Consider the following 14,477-nt stretch of genomic DNA (forward strand, 5'->3'; position numbering starts at 1 on the left):
TGCACCGATGTTTGACTTGTCAAAATTGCTTTGTTGCACCTACACCTGACATCTAAATCATTTGACAGGCACATAACCTTATCAAATTGCTAGTTATAGTACAAATAGAGGTAACAAAGCGTATCCACTGAAATTGATAACAGCTCACACAAAGAACCACAAAGCTGTGATTGCAGAAGAGGAGAGAGCCCCTACAGGCACCCTGGCCTGGGAGCCCACAGGGAGAGGAGGAGGAGCTGGAGCCAGATAAAGGCGAATTCCACCAAACCCAATCGCTGCTCCCATTCTTCTGCTTAGACTGAAGCAACCAAAAGGCCCCTCACGGTGTGTGGGGGGCGGGGGGGGGAAGAAATTGTGAAATGAGTAGTATTTGTCCGCTCCAACTAGCATTTTAACTTAAAAGGCAAATGGAACAAAAGCATCAGAACGGTACCTTTGAAAGGCGCCTGTCAACCACCATTGGCCCTAATACACTGTCAGGTTGTTAGGTACCATTTCTTAATTCAGGAGTGCAATGCAAGGAATAACCAACACATCCCTGGTTTTACCTGTAACTCAAGCCGAATGCTCATCTCTAGTCTTTGCTCAGGAACAAATAGGGAAAACAGTGTTAGCAAAAAAGAAAATATTTTGAGGTAATGGATCGCATTGAAAAAATTAATCTTAAAATCATGATATGAAACCAAAAAACCTTTGAAAATCTGTTTTCTTCGCTTAAATGTTCTGGGCTCCCAATAATTATGGAAAACACTACAGAAAAAATTAAGGAAACAAATATGAAAAGTATATGTAATCAGCGAGACAATTCCCAGTTAAACAGGACAGACACTGAAATTAGATTTAAATTCACCCACCCATAAATATCCCAGCTTCCTAAACACCCCCCTGGTCTGAAACCTTTTAACCCCAGGCCCAGGAAAGATTCATCCAGGATTAAATACTCTAATCCAAACACCAAATCCTTTTACTTTTCTAAATGAGGAATATACAGCTTATCAGTATCAGATTACTTGATCTGTGAGTCTATCCTATTCACCACATTTCTGGGTGAAATTAACAAGTTGCTTTCCAAGTCTCCAGTTTCCTCTCATTTATTTTTCTTCTCCTCATCCCACCCAATTCCCAGCCTCAAGTGCTAATGATCCTCTCTCCTCAGTATCTCAAATGCAACCTACTTTTCTCCATCCCCTTCACCACTACCATTCCCAAGCCACCACCATCACTCACTTGAATGACTGCGATCCCTTCCTACTAATCCTTCCGCGTGTTGGCCTGTCTCTGCAATCTGCATCCAAAATGAGATTTCAAAACTGCAAACCTGGGAGCCCCCATGTCTCCCCTCATTGGTTCCACTTCTTGCCGCAAAAGTTGTTGGTTCCCCAACCACCTAATATACCTAAATTATGGTTAGAGAATTATTCAATATAATTATATATATTTGTATGTGTGTGTGTGTGTGTGTATATATATATATATATATATATATATATATATATATATAAATGTTAAATGGTATTTTTGGGTAGGAACATACATCCACCTTTTAAAAAAGAAATGGGGAAAATGAGCATGAAAACAATAAAATGCATAAAATAATTAGATAATTTCTGAACAACTGAAATTTCTACAGATCGGGCATTGTCCACTGAGTGTCACAGATGAACTTGACAAAAATAGGATGTACATGTGAATATTCAGTAGGCAGTAACAATAAATCCAAAATATACAGGATGTACTTGGATGTTTATTTAATATATGATTTTTTCCCTTTTTAATGGAGATGCAAATGACAAAATCTTGGTATTTCTTACATGAGAAAACCCGGAGTCAAGGTATGAAACCATCATTCTTTTAGTGACATTTGAAAACCAAATACTGAAGGAAAATCAACAGAATTATTTTTTACCGGAAGAGAGAAAGATTTTGCCTGGGAGCAACAAGATAAAAACAACAAATTCAAGTAAGTAAATACAAAACTGCTAGAACATTCATTCTAGTGCATTTCAAACCATCAATAAAAGGCAAAGAAAATTTTTTTAAAATCTGTGCTTTAGATATTATATCAATTTCTTTCTTAATATAGGAAATAATAGAAAAATACCTTCAAAACTCTTAATGAAAATGATTTCACCAAAAAAAAAAATAAACTCACCAGAATTATCTTTCACCTAAAGAGAGAAAAGTTTTGAAGTAGTCTCAGCCAAAACTATTGACCAAGTGTGAAGAGTAGTAAGGACTCAAAATTTACCAACCACATACCTTTTCTCAGAAAGCTACTGGAGGATGTGTTCCACCAAAAAGAGGGAGTAAACCAAGAAAGAAGACATGGTATCCAAGAGTAAAAAAGCAAAGGGAAAGCCCAGCATAATGGTGAAGGGAATCCCAGGACAAAGCTATTCAACAAACTCAGAGAGAAAGCAATCCAGATTAGAGTAGGAGACAAAAAGCTCTGGGAGGAACATCTCAAGAAAAAAATTATAGAATTGATAGATTACCTAATGCATGTAGATCTAGTAAAAGGACTTTTAAGACTATCAGAGCATGGAGATAAAGTAGGGACAAAAGAAATTAGCAACTCTAGGAAAAAAGAAAAAAGGTTTTCAAGAAAGAAAGTATAATCATAGTACATTCATTGGCTCAGCCAGGAACAATATTTAATAGTCCAAATACAGGCATACCTCATTTTATTGCCCTTTGCTTTACTGCACTTCATGGATATCACATTTTTTTACAAATTGGAGGTTTGTGGCAACCCTGCTTCAAGCAAGTCTGTCGGCGCCATTTTTCCAACAGTATCTGTTCACTTTATATCTCTGTGTCACATTTTGGTAATTCTTGTAATGTTTCAAACTTTTTCATAATTTTCATATTTATTATGATGATCTGGGATCAGTGATCTCTGATGTTACTATTATGACTCACTGAAGGCTCAGTGATGGGTAGCACTTTTTATCAAAAAAGTATTTCTTAATTAAGGTATCTATATTTTTTTAGCCATAATGCTATTGCACACTTCAGCATAGTGTAAACATAAATTTTACATGCACTAGAAAACCAAAAATTCGTGTGACTCACTTTATTGCAATATTCATTTTATTGTGGCACCCAACCCACCATATCCCTGGGGTCTGCCTGTAAACAAAGGATACTGAATAACCAAAAAAATGTGACATAACCATATTGGGTGGATCGGGCGGGGTGGTTTAACAAAGAATAAATCTTCTTCTTCCATATCAAAAAGTCAGTAGATAACATCTAAAAAAATTTTAAGCTTACAAATAGCAATATATAGAATAGACAGGTGCCAGAAAGAAAATCAAAGGCTTACAAGTGGCTGTCTCTGGAGAGAAGGAATTAGAGGTAGGAAGAGGTACAGAGGGGACTGCTGTATCTTATTAAAATCATAAGTTATGTACTTTGAAACTCTGACAAAAATTTAAAATGAATAAAATACACATGCCATTCAAAAAAATTTTAAAGGAGAATGAAGCAACTTTCTTTACCACACTGCTTGTGCTAACTAGCTTTTCAAACCCAGTCTTGTAGTAATTTCCCTTTTATTGAGAAATAAAGTCATCGTGGCAAAGATAAAGGTAGATATGATGTCACTATTTCCATTATTGATAAGAATGGCCCATACTTTGCATATTTATCCCATATTCTGTCACCAATAAATACTCTTGATCAATTACTGTAACAAAAACTCAGGCTTGATTTCACATAGCAAATCCCTGCGATAAAAGGGGTGTTGGAGATGTGTACGTAGTGTTATGATTATGAACCGAGATAGACCTGTTTTGGCTACATGTGATGAAACCTACCACATTAACAGCAAATACAGTCATATACAGTGCTGGGGTTGGTCACGGCCAAAAGATCCAAAGGTCATCTGTGAACAGGCTAAGTGATACCTCTGTCCAGCTTTAGTGATCACTAAGCTCAGAAAAGAGAGAACCAGGAAAAAGAAGGAAAAAATTGAGTGCTTGAAATAGTGGAAAAGAAATTGAAAGAAAAGCAGCTGGAGAAGAAAGAAGAAATGGAAACGGGCAGATGCACCAGCATCTACAGCGCGTCTACAGTATATTCATTGAGGTTATGTACATACAGTGTAGAGAGCAGGGCTATCGTGGGCAGCAGTGGAGATGACCACCATTCACCAGTACCCTTACCGGTAAACTCAGCAAACTGTCAGCGGGGGCCACTAACACAGAGACGGCCTCTCCCACCTCAACGCCAGGGTCATGACAAGGATCTACGCACTGCCGGCACCACCCTGAAAGCTAGAAGTGGCTTTGGTTAGAGGCTTAGCAGGTCCTGCCCCAGGACCCAGCTCTCCTTGCTGCTTTTGTTAGCAAGAGTTAGAGTTATTTTCTATTTAGGTATCAATACTTTTTGAATCGTCTTATAGATGGAGCATATTTTAAATTTATTATTTCTCCCTTCTAAGAGGCAAGACTTTCACATTTTCCCAAGTCTGATCAGAACGGTTCAGACATTCCATTGAAGCCTCTTACCACACTGACATCCTGTGGATCGCCCTAACTTTAACACACAGGTGATTTCATTTACTGTCTTACTACATGGGAACAAGCTCAAACCTCATGTGCCGGAAGGAGCAAGGGCTACAGGACACATAACATTCAAAAATAGTCTTATTGGTTCAGGGACAAGTCCTACTGGAGAGACAGTCTGCCGAAAGTGCCTTCAAATACTAATACCAGCCGTCCACCAAAAGGCATTTTAATGTTAGTTTTACAGAAAGAGAAAAATAGTTTATCTCACTCCCTTCCTCGTATTATGAAGTGAAAGATTCTATGACATTTCACAGTAAATGCAAAATCACATAATGATTACTTTATGAGGTGGAAAGCACAAATTATCACCTATATTGTGGTCACTGTTTTGTTATTCTCTGACCACCCAGCATCCACCACCCCTTCTTTTGGTATAACACCCTTACTTTCTTTTGAGAACTCAGCTCTCCCCAGCTCTCTACAAGGGTAGATTATGTGACTTGGAAGTGGCCAGACAGTACAGTGCAGTCCCCTTGATTTGTTCAACCATTGACACAATATCCAATCAGGACCAGAGAGAAACAGTGAGATCACTGACCATTGGTGGGGGCCTCTTTTTCACTGAACTGGCACCTACAGAGATGTAGGCTGAACATATGGCAGCTGTCTTTCGGCCACATAGGTAAGCCAGCCTGAAAACTGAGTTGTCACAGAAGACACAGGATTAAGAGATGGAGAGAAACTGGGCCTCAGCAAAACCCTCTGAGCCCCTATAGGCAGCCCTGCCCTAAAACCAGTTTCACCCTTGGGCTCTTCAGGCACCTGAGCCAACAATTCTAAAGCCAGGTGTGGTTGAGTTTTCTGGCACTTGCAACAAAAAAAAGTCTTAATTAATATACATTTTGTTAGTGGATAAAATTTCAAAATGGGTTTTAGAGCCTTCCAGATTACTTTCCTCTCAGTATCATACCTGTCACCTGTTGGGCTAAGACTTAACACAGCTGTTTGTGATCAAAGCTCAATTATACACACCAACAGAAAAGTGGTTCCGATAATCTCAAAAAGCAGATACCTGCCAATCATCTGCATGTGGTTTGGCAATCCATTGTGTAGTTAAAGAAACAAACAAAAAAAATCGTAAAACACTGTTTAAATTTTTTTTTAAATTTATTTATTTATTTTTGGCTGCATTGGGTCTTCGTTGCTGCCCGCGGGTTTTCCTCTAGTTGCTGCGAGCTGGGGGCTACTCTTTGTTGCAGTGCACAGGCTTCTCATTGCGGTGGCTTCTCTTGTTGCGGTGCACGGGCTCTAGGCGCACCGGCTGCAGTAGTTGTGGCACACGGGCTCAGGAGTTGTGGTTCACGGGCTCTACAGCGCAGGCTCAGTAGTTGTGGCACACGGGCTTAGTTGCTCCGCGGCATGTGGGATCTTCCCAGGCCAGGACTCCAACCCGTGTCCCTTGCACTGGCAGGCAGATTCTTAACCACTGTGCCACCAGGGAAGTCCCTAAATATATTTTTTAACAACTCCTCAAATGGGAGTCCTCTTCCCCAACTGACTGCAGATAAGTAAAGAACAGTTAAACTTGAGCAAGAATTCTGTATTCCAGAATTTGCTGGGATGTCACTATTTGAGATACTAGTGAAAACCACACTTAAGCAAAGCAAACAATAATATAACAAAAATATTATTTAAAACTATTTTCTGAAGAGGAGATAATTCCACAAAATGATTGAAAACAAGATAACTGGGATTTAGCTGTGTATGCCCGGTATTTCTGTTGAAAGGTGTTTTCTCCATTATGCAGAATTCCTAGAAACCTACGAACAGGAACTGCCAAGCATCCCATTTATACCCTTTTGAATTACTTAGCACATAGTAAGTAGTCAAAAGTTCTTACTATCTCCTCCCCCCTCCAAAATCTTTCCTATCTTTTGTTTGTTCTAGTCATTTTGATATTTTCTTTTTCAATAACAGTTTTGTTTAGAAATGCCCACATAAAGAAACAATAAATTCTCATATGAGGACAATTATGTCTTAAGTAAGAAAGAATGCCAAGTTTTACGTAGATCTGAGCAGATCGACAATAAACTTAAAATGCTTCACAGTAAGATCTCACAATACTCACTAATGTTTTAACTATACAGTCATACCTGGGTATCTGAGGGCGATTGGTTCTAGGACCCCTCGTGGATAGCCAAATCCAAAGGTCCTCAAGTCCCTTACAGTCGGCCCTCCATATCCATGGATGCAAACCCACAGATACGGAGGGCCAACCATAATCTGATTTAAGTAAAGAATAAGGAAAATGCTAAGGCTGGAAGCTGATATTCCAGGTGGGTAGAAACCCCACTCCCTGGAAACAGCGTTGCAGGGAGTGGGTCAAGCTGGTGAAGGAACTTGCATTGTAAACTTGGAGCTGGGCCTAACAAGCTATGTGACCTTAGCAGGTTCCCTGAGGATCATATCTCTTCACTTGGTAAGGTGAGAAAGTTAAACTAGATGATCTCAGTAGGTCTTGTAGAATGCTAAATATTTGAGCTTCCTTTTATAAAATCATCTAGAGAATTAACCATGAAAGACGGTGAGAACAATTATCCTGAGACAGCTTATAATAAGCACCAAATAAAAATATAATGACTGTGCTTCTATTCTAATGCAAAAATGTGCACTAAACTTCAACCATGGCTTAGTTTCAATATATTTTAGAATTCTTTTCAAAACTCATCAGAGAAATAAAGGGAGTTTTCTGATTAACCTTTGGCTAACCATAACACCGAACTTGGGAAAAAACCTCTTTCCTTAATCACTCCAGTTCTCCACAGCAATAAACATAACAGTTGTTCTCAAATTGCAAAGACTTGTGCCCAAAATATCTGTTCCTAAGGATTCACAGGCATCCAGTGATAACTAGTGCAGTCTAATGTGTACAGGGTAGAGAGAAATTACAGTAACTGGATTGTCCAGGGACAGAGCCCAAACCTTGGCCTCATTAATAAGCTGAATGGGCCAACTGGGCAGCCCCATCACAAACTAATGAGACATACGCACTTACCTCTGCTAAGAGAGGCTCCAGAAAGATGCTACACATGATACACACAGCCAAGGAAAAAATGCCTAAACATATCAGATGCCACGAAATACTGGTTTCTCACGGTTAACTGTAAGTTATACTTTAGTTAACCAAGTCCTACTTTAAATGCCTCAGAGAGTTGGTTTCTAAAAATCTTTTAGAGCAATTACTTTCTTAAAGAGAAAGTAATTTACCTTAATTTATCTATTCTGTAAATCCATGTCATTTATCAAAAGGTAAAAATATTAAACAGCTCACCCAATTAATTTTTAGTCAAAACTTATAAAGAGGGAAAAGAGCACTTTCTATCAACGCTTTCCAGGCAAACATTTAAAAATCCAACAGAAAGTTTAATTAAAAAAAAAAAAAAAAAAACTCTACAAACGTCTTTTTAAAAAAAGTAAAGATTATATTAAAAACAGGTACACAGAGAACACAGTAAAAATCTAATATCAAACTTGTGAAAGCTACATTGACTTCCACCATCATTTTAAATCAAATTATCATGATGTTATCATGATGTTATTTCAACTTAATAACAAAATTATTTGTTTCCAAGCTACCCGAACAATGTAGTTGTCAGTCTATTTGACAGGGTTCAGAGGACAAAACTAAATAATCTAGTGGAATGGAAAGTTATTTGTGTTTTTCATATAGAACAAAATAAAATTTTGAACTAAAACTATTACTTCTAGAGAGGTGACAAACTGCTAAAAGTTTTCAACTTGACCAAGAAGGACATCTTTGTTTCATCAGGTTTTGACAATGAGAAATTTTTACCCTACCAAACTTTAAATGCAACTTTTTTTTTAAGAAGAAAAGAGAAGAATTGAGGGCATTCTATTAGCCAGGGTCATTCCTTTCATCAAAGGTTTACAAGGAGCCCTGGGAAATCTCCTCCCACGCAAGAGGAGCTCTTGTCCAATGCGGCCCTTGCCTACCTTGGTTTTATGCGCTAAAGAAAATGCCCCCCATTTCTATAATGCCCTCAGTCTCCCCTGGATCCTGGCAACTCCATCCCCACGGGCAAGGTGATCACGGAAGGAAGGTGACTTCACCCGCTGAAAATTGTGTTCAAAAAATATTTTTTTTAAATCAGACTCTGTGACATTCAAATAAGATTATCCCCACAAAAAAAACCAGAACATGGATCAACTTTATTACCATGAAATCTCAAACTAAAGTGCTAATTAAATATCAGACGAGCTTCAGCAAAATTTCTCGAGTCCTGCTACTCATTTTGGTTAGTCAGAAACACCCAAAGTATTGAAAAAACTCTTCTGTTCTATTTGACAAAAAAACCAAACCAAACCAAAACAAAAAACCATGTTCCATAATTACAAGTACTCATCTCCACTAAACATACAATATTCAGGGCAAAGAGCTGAGCTGAATAAAGAGATATATGTAAGCTATGACTAAATCATGTTTTTTAAAAAGCATGCATCCATATATAAGAAGACTGGAAGGAAAATAAAAATGTTGATGCATCAGATCACCTCTACATGATTTCAGAATTTTATTTCCATTATTGCTGTTATAAAATTATTTGTGCAATAAATTAAAAGTGTAAACGCACATCCCTTCAGGTTAAGGGTAACGGTATATTCTTGACCCAGTAGCATTACAAGCATGGGGAATGGATCTTGCTCTACAAAGCAGGTGAAGTGCTAAATGAGGGATCAGAGACAATCATACATCGAAATTCATTGTCCTCCTGCAAAGTTCTAATATATAAGTAGCTGTGTATATGCGCTTTCTCCAAATAAGTAAAATATAACCATATAATATATACCATATATATTATTCATACAAAACAATCCACATATATAATTATCTATATAATCCATATAACAAAAATATATGTGTAATATATCTACTAATTCACAAATAATATACATAACTAATGCAAAGCAACCAAACAGTTCAAAAGTTGATTCAGTTGCTATAAAAACCAGATCAGCCTACTCAAAAACAAATACACACTTTAAAATGGGGCTAACTGTAATGGAAATGTCACATATTTCATTGACCTAAGCAAAATAATTAAGCTGAACATAATTCAATAACTATTCTCTTCTTTTCAAAATTTCCAAAGTACTTTCGGGTTAGATCCTAACAGAGGTAACTTAATATGAGGATTACAAGCAGTCCAGCACCAGTCATCTTTCAAGTGTGCTGGCATTGCAATGGTTTAATTAGCTTAAACGATGGCTTAAGGAAGATTAAATTAAATGATATCTAAAATCACTTTCAGAAATAAATTCTGTGGTTCTCTACTTATCTTAATATACCAAAATACACACAAGTACATGATTTATAGGTTCTTGAAGTAAACTAGCATCGAATTACAATGAACAAGTCCAAGTTTCATAATTTCGTTACATATGTTTAGATAAATGACCTAGAACCTTGTTTTCTCTTGAGTATTAATTTCTATCATATATCTTAGCCAAAACATACTTGAAAATTTTAAATGAAACAAATGAGAATGAAAAAGTGAAATCATACTTTTTCCAAACACTAAAATGAAGAAGCAGGATAATAAATGCAAGCATCTGCTTTATATTTAAAAGAACTTTTTATCTCATTCAATTATGGGGAGTTATTAACACCCCCCCTAAAAAAAGATGCTATTGACTTACTATCTTGGAGTCCTGTATTAGCCAGCCCAAAGCAACATTATTAATTTTTAATTTAAAAATTCATTCCTGATACTACATTTTTAAGGTACTGGTTGGACTAAATGCTGATTAAATGGATAAAAATCAGTCTACTTTTCCTAAGGTACTATACCATGCTGCTGCAAATGTATATACACTATCTACAGGATCGTTACTGGCGTAGCTATAAAGAAGGTCACTGCTTCCTCATGCTAGCTTCCGCTTTTTTACTAAAACACATACATAGGATTCATTCTAACCAAACCCTGGCTATGTCCTACGGACACTGTTTTCCACGAAGCTCCTCAAGCGATGGCAATATTTTCTCCCAGGCCCCACAAAGCTGGGGTGAGTGGCCCCATTACTGCCCACTGCTGCTTCCAGGCCTTTATTCTTCTCCCCCTCCCAGCTCTTTTGGGGTGCATGCTGCTGGATGACACCCCCACTGCAGCCTTTCTACAGCTACCACACCAACATGCCGCCTCGTTTAACCACTGGCTCACTACGCCTCCCTCTACTCCCACTCTGCCAACATTCTCAGGGACCTCAACGTCACTCATACAGTGCACTCAACATGCTGGCTCCGCACTCCCTGACCAGCTCGTCTCTGTCCTCCGCTCATCTCATCCTCCCACTACCAGGGCCAGAGCCTGGAGCACGATGACGACAGCTGTGCCACCTCCAAAGGCTGTTTCAACCCTCTCCATCAATCCCCAGCGCCATTTACTTTTCATCTCCTCTTCTCAATACTTTTAACTCCACCAATTCTCTGACCTCACCAGGACTTCCAATCCACTGACCTACTGCTTACTGTCCATCACTCTCCATGTCCTCACGCCCTCTACATACATCTTAGATTCTATGGCCCATTGTTACAATCTCTTCCCAGCAATTACCCTCAAATACTTTTCCCCTCTCTTCCTCTGATGTACTCTCCTAGCAAAACCCAGCCCTCATAAAAACCCAACTCTTTGCCTACTCTGCATTGCACCCAAAAGGCCCAACGTGGTAGAGACAAACACACAACTGTGCTATCTGATCTCAGTTTAATAATATATGATCATTGCAACTGGGCCCTCGCTGTGTCTGGCAACCTTACAACTTGTCCCAAGTCCATCTCTTTCTCACTAGTCAGGAAAACTATTTCCACACTCCTCTGTCTCCCCAACATCCTACAGCCATTCCCCCAACTGGGAGGCTTCTGTTTAGTTCTATTGACAATTTCTCTGTCCCTGGGCCAGTTATTCTCAATGATAACTTTTTCATTTCACTGTGGAAATGGAACTACTCAGAAGAAAACTTCATTTTCTCCATTTCCCCACCAAAAAACTTACCAACCTTTCTGTATCTGTGCCCACAGTTCTCAACGAGGAATTGAGTCTCTGACTTAATGAACAGTTTATATAGTAGATTTTTAAAGGTAGATTTATGACTGCCAAGCCCTAAAGGAAATCAAACAATGCTACCAGCTTGATGAAAAAGAAAAATGTTAAATTAAGTATATAGAATGGTACATAAATAGATGATTCTAAAGTCTGAGAATTTTTTAACTTAGTGTTATAAACACTGCCATATTGTGAAACTAATAAACCAATTTAGTCAAATTGATTATCACAAATTTTGAGTAAGTGGAATCTAAATCAATGAGATTTTGATGTAAAAAATTTTTCTACTTGATATATTTGTTTTTCTGGCATATTTTAAAGAAAGTACCCAGTTGAGAAATACATACCTATAAGGCCAGAGGTACTTTTGCAATTTTGTTTTATACTAGTGCTCATTTTTTTTTTTAAATTGGATATGGGACTTCCCTGGTGGTCCAGTGGTTAAGACTCCACACTTCCACTGCATGGGGTGCAGGTTCAATCCCTGGCCGAGGAAGTAAAATCCTGCATGCCCCGTGGCACGGCCAAAAAATAAAAAAAAATTTTTAATTGGATAAACTACCTTTATTTTCACTTTTTTAAAGTTACAATACTAATTAACAGTAACTAAAGATTGGTTTTAAAATAGATATTATGGATTTATATGGACATTTTTCAAGCTTTATGACTACCCGGTATCTTTTGAACAACCTACCTAAGTTTCAGTAATTTTCCACATTTTAAGTCTTGCTTTCCTAAGGTAGAAGCTATAAACTCACTTCCTCAGGCTCCCTTGCAGCTAGGATACAGGCATGTGACCTAGGCACCGCCAATGAGCTGTACTCATAAAAGCCTTTCATTCAGAAGAGAACTTGAGGAAGCAGAATCTTTTCTAATAAGGGTGATGACACAGGTTCCCAGACTCAGGGCAGCAGGGACATGAGTGGCAGAGGTTCTAGGGTCCAGTAGCCCATTAAGGCAGCAGAAGCTGTGAGGTCCCATCAGCAGATATAAAAATAAAAGGGTCCTTGCTGACACAGTCATGGTTTACTCTGAGAGCACTGCCCCTATCAGCTTAGCCTCCAGACCTGTCTCTCCTGTCCTCACCTTCTTTGAGCTACCTAATATGGTCTATTAAACTTATTTTCTCCCAAACTATAGCGAAATGAATTACATGCAACTAAAAACTCTTTTACAGAATTTTTCAGTCATTCAAATTTCCTTTTTAAAGCAATCAAAAAGCCTACATATAAGTTGTAAAATATGTAAATTCCCCCAATACATAATTAAGTAGGAGTGTCTAATTATATTAATATATAAGAGGATATATTCATGCAACCTCTGGTCATGAAATCTCACCAGCAAAAGACATCATTGCATTGTAGCCAAAGGACACCACTAAGTTATGAATGATATAACCCACACCCTACGAAGGATGTGGAAATGAGGATCTGAATGTAAAAGGAGCTTGTTAACCCGAATGAAATTCTTACAAAGGCAGGGTTTTTTTTTTTTCAGTATGTACATCTACTAGCTATTTCCACTATTATGCTTCATAACAAACTCGCCCAAAAGTCAGTGGCTTACAATCCTAAGCATTTATTTTTCTTGCTCACAGGTCTGCAAGTCACAGTCTGCTTGGCTCCAGGTTTCAGGTGGGGTTCACTTCTGTTCCACATGCCTCCACGTCCTCCTAAGGCCAGCAGCCAACCAGAATGCATTCTTCCCACAGTGGATGCAGGAGCACCAGAGGCCACGCCAACCACAGAAGCACATCTAAGATCTCTGCGGGCACCATGTCTGCTTAAGTCCACCGACTGACACGAGTCACATGGTCATGCCCAACATCGATGGGGCAGTAGTACCTCCTATAATGGAAGCTCCTACAAAATCACATGGAAAGATGTGGGCATACAATTCTAAAAGGGAGAGGTGAAGAATGGAGGAAAACACTGCCATTAACCACAGAAGTCGCCCACTCCCTACTCTAGGGCACTGCCACCCTAATGAACTCTCGAGCAAAATATATTCGCTTATCATGGTTTAACAGGCTTCAGCCTCACATCACTCACCCACCCGCCCTCACCTTGGCCAAAAGCAACACCCATTCTGCATAAAGATTGGACCAGCACATTGTCATATTAAACAATACCCACAGAAACAACTGCACCCATCTCACAACAGAATCATCTCACAGCAAACACCATAAATATTACATATCTCCAATTACCTAACCTCAGAAGGTAAAGTGATTCTTCTCGTCCAGTAATTTAAACTGTCTTTCAGTCCAGCCAGCTAAATCATGTTTTCTCACATTTTGAACTGTGCTGACCTAAATGGAATATACATTGTCACTGAGTCATTTATTTGATGTCATACCTAATTGCTCTCTTTAGTTCCTCCACATGCAGTCAATTTATCAGACAAAATGTATTTGAACTTGAAACTGACTCCATGTAAGAGGAGCTAGAGGCAAAGTATGGCTAACACATCTCCAGAGGGATCTTTCGCTGAATCTAATCTATCGGATCCAAAAAGAGTAACTGCATCTACAATATACATTAATCTAAGCCCCGAAAATCACTGCAGTAATCAATAGATAGGAAGATGATTCAAATGTCACGAATTCAGTGTCTTTTTGCCTTCAAAATTCACAATACAAGATAATTGGTTTCACTGGCCATAATCTAAGAAGCCAAACTTCATAAAAGCAATTAGCAAGGGGTGCTTCACTTACAAACACCTCTCCTGATAGCCAACCACACACACTCATCTCGGGGTTGGAGAAACTTGAGGGCACTGGGAACCCCCCCACCTTTGAAACAAAGGCCAAAAGTCAGGACAGGGAAACGCAAAAGGAAAA

The 14,477-nt window shown here is 38.5% G+C and overlaps 1 protein-coding gene across 6 annotated transcripts in view; it reads right to left on the minus strand.

Moving 5' to 3' along the window:
• LOC309625677 (LIM zinc-binding domain-containing Nebulette-like) overlaps positions 1-14,477 on the minus strand; it is a 213,210-nt gene that overhangs the window by 48,511 nt on the left and 150,222 nt on the right. The window contains exon 4 of one of the 6 annotated variants that reach the window (XM_082385739.1): positions 4,170-4,280. The exons of the other annotated variants lie outside the window; for them this stretch is intronic. Coding sequence (XP_082241865.1) covers positions 4,170-4,280 — 111 coding nt within the window. The remainder of the gene's footprint in view (positions 1-4,169; positions 4,281-14,477) is intronic. 6 annotated transcript variants of the gene reach the window in all.

The sequence above is a fragment of the Balaenoptera borealis genome (genome assembly GCF_965194805.1).
Source record: "Balaenoptera borealis genome assembly, chromosome: 3".
Lineage (NCBI taxonomy): Eukaryota > Metazoa > Chordata > Mammalia > Artiodactyla > Balaenopteridae > Balaenoptera > Balaenoptera borealis.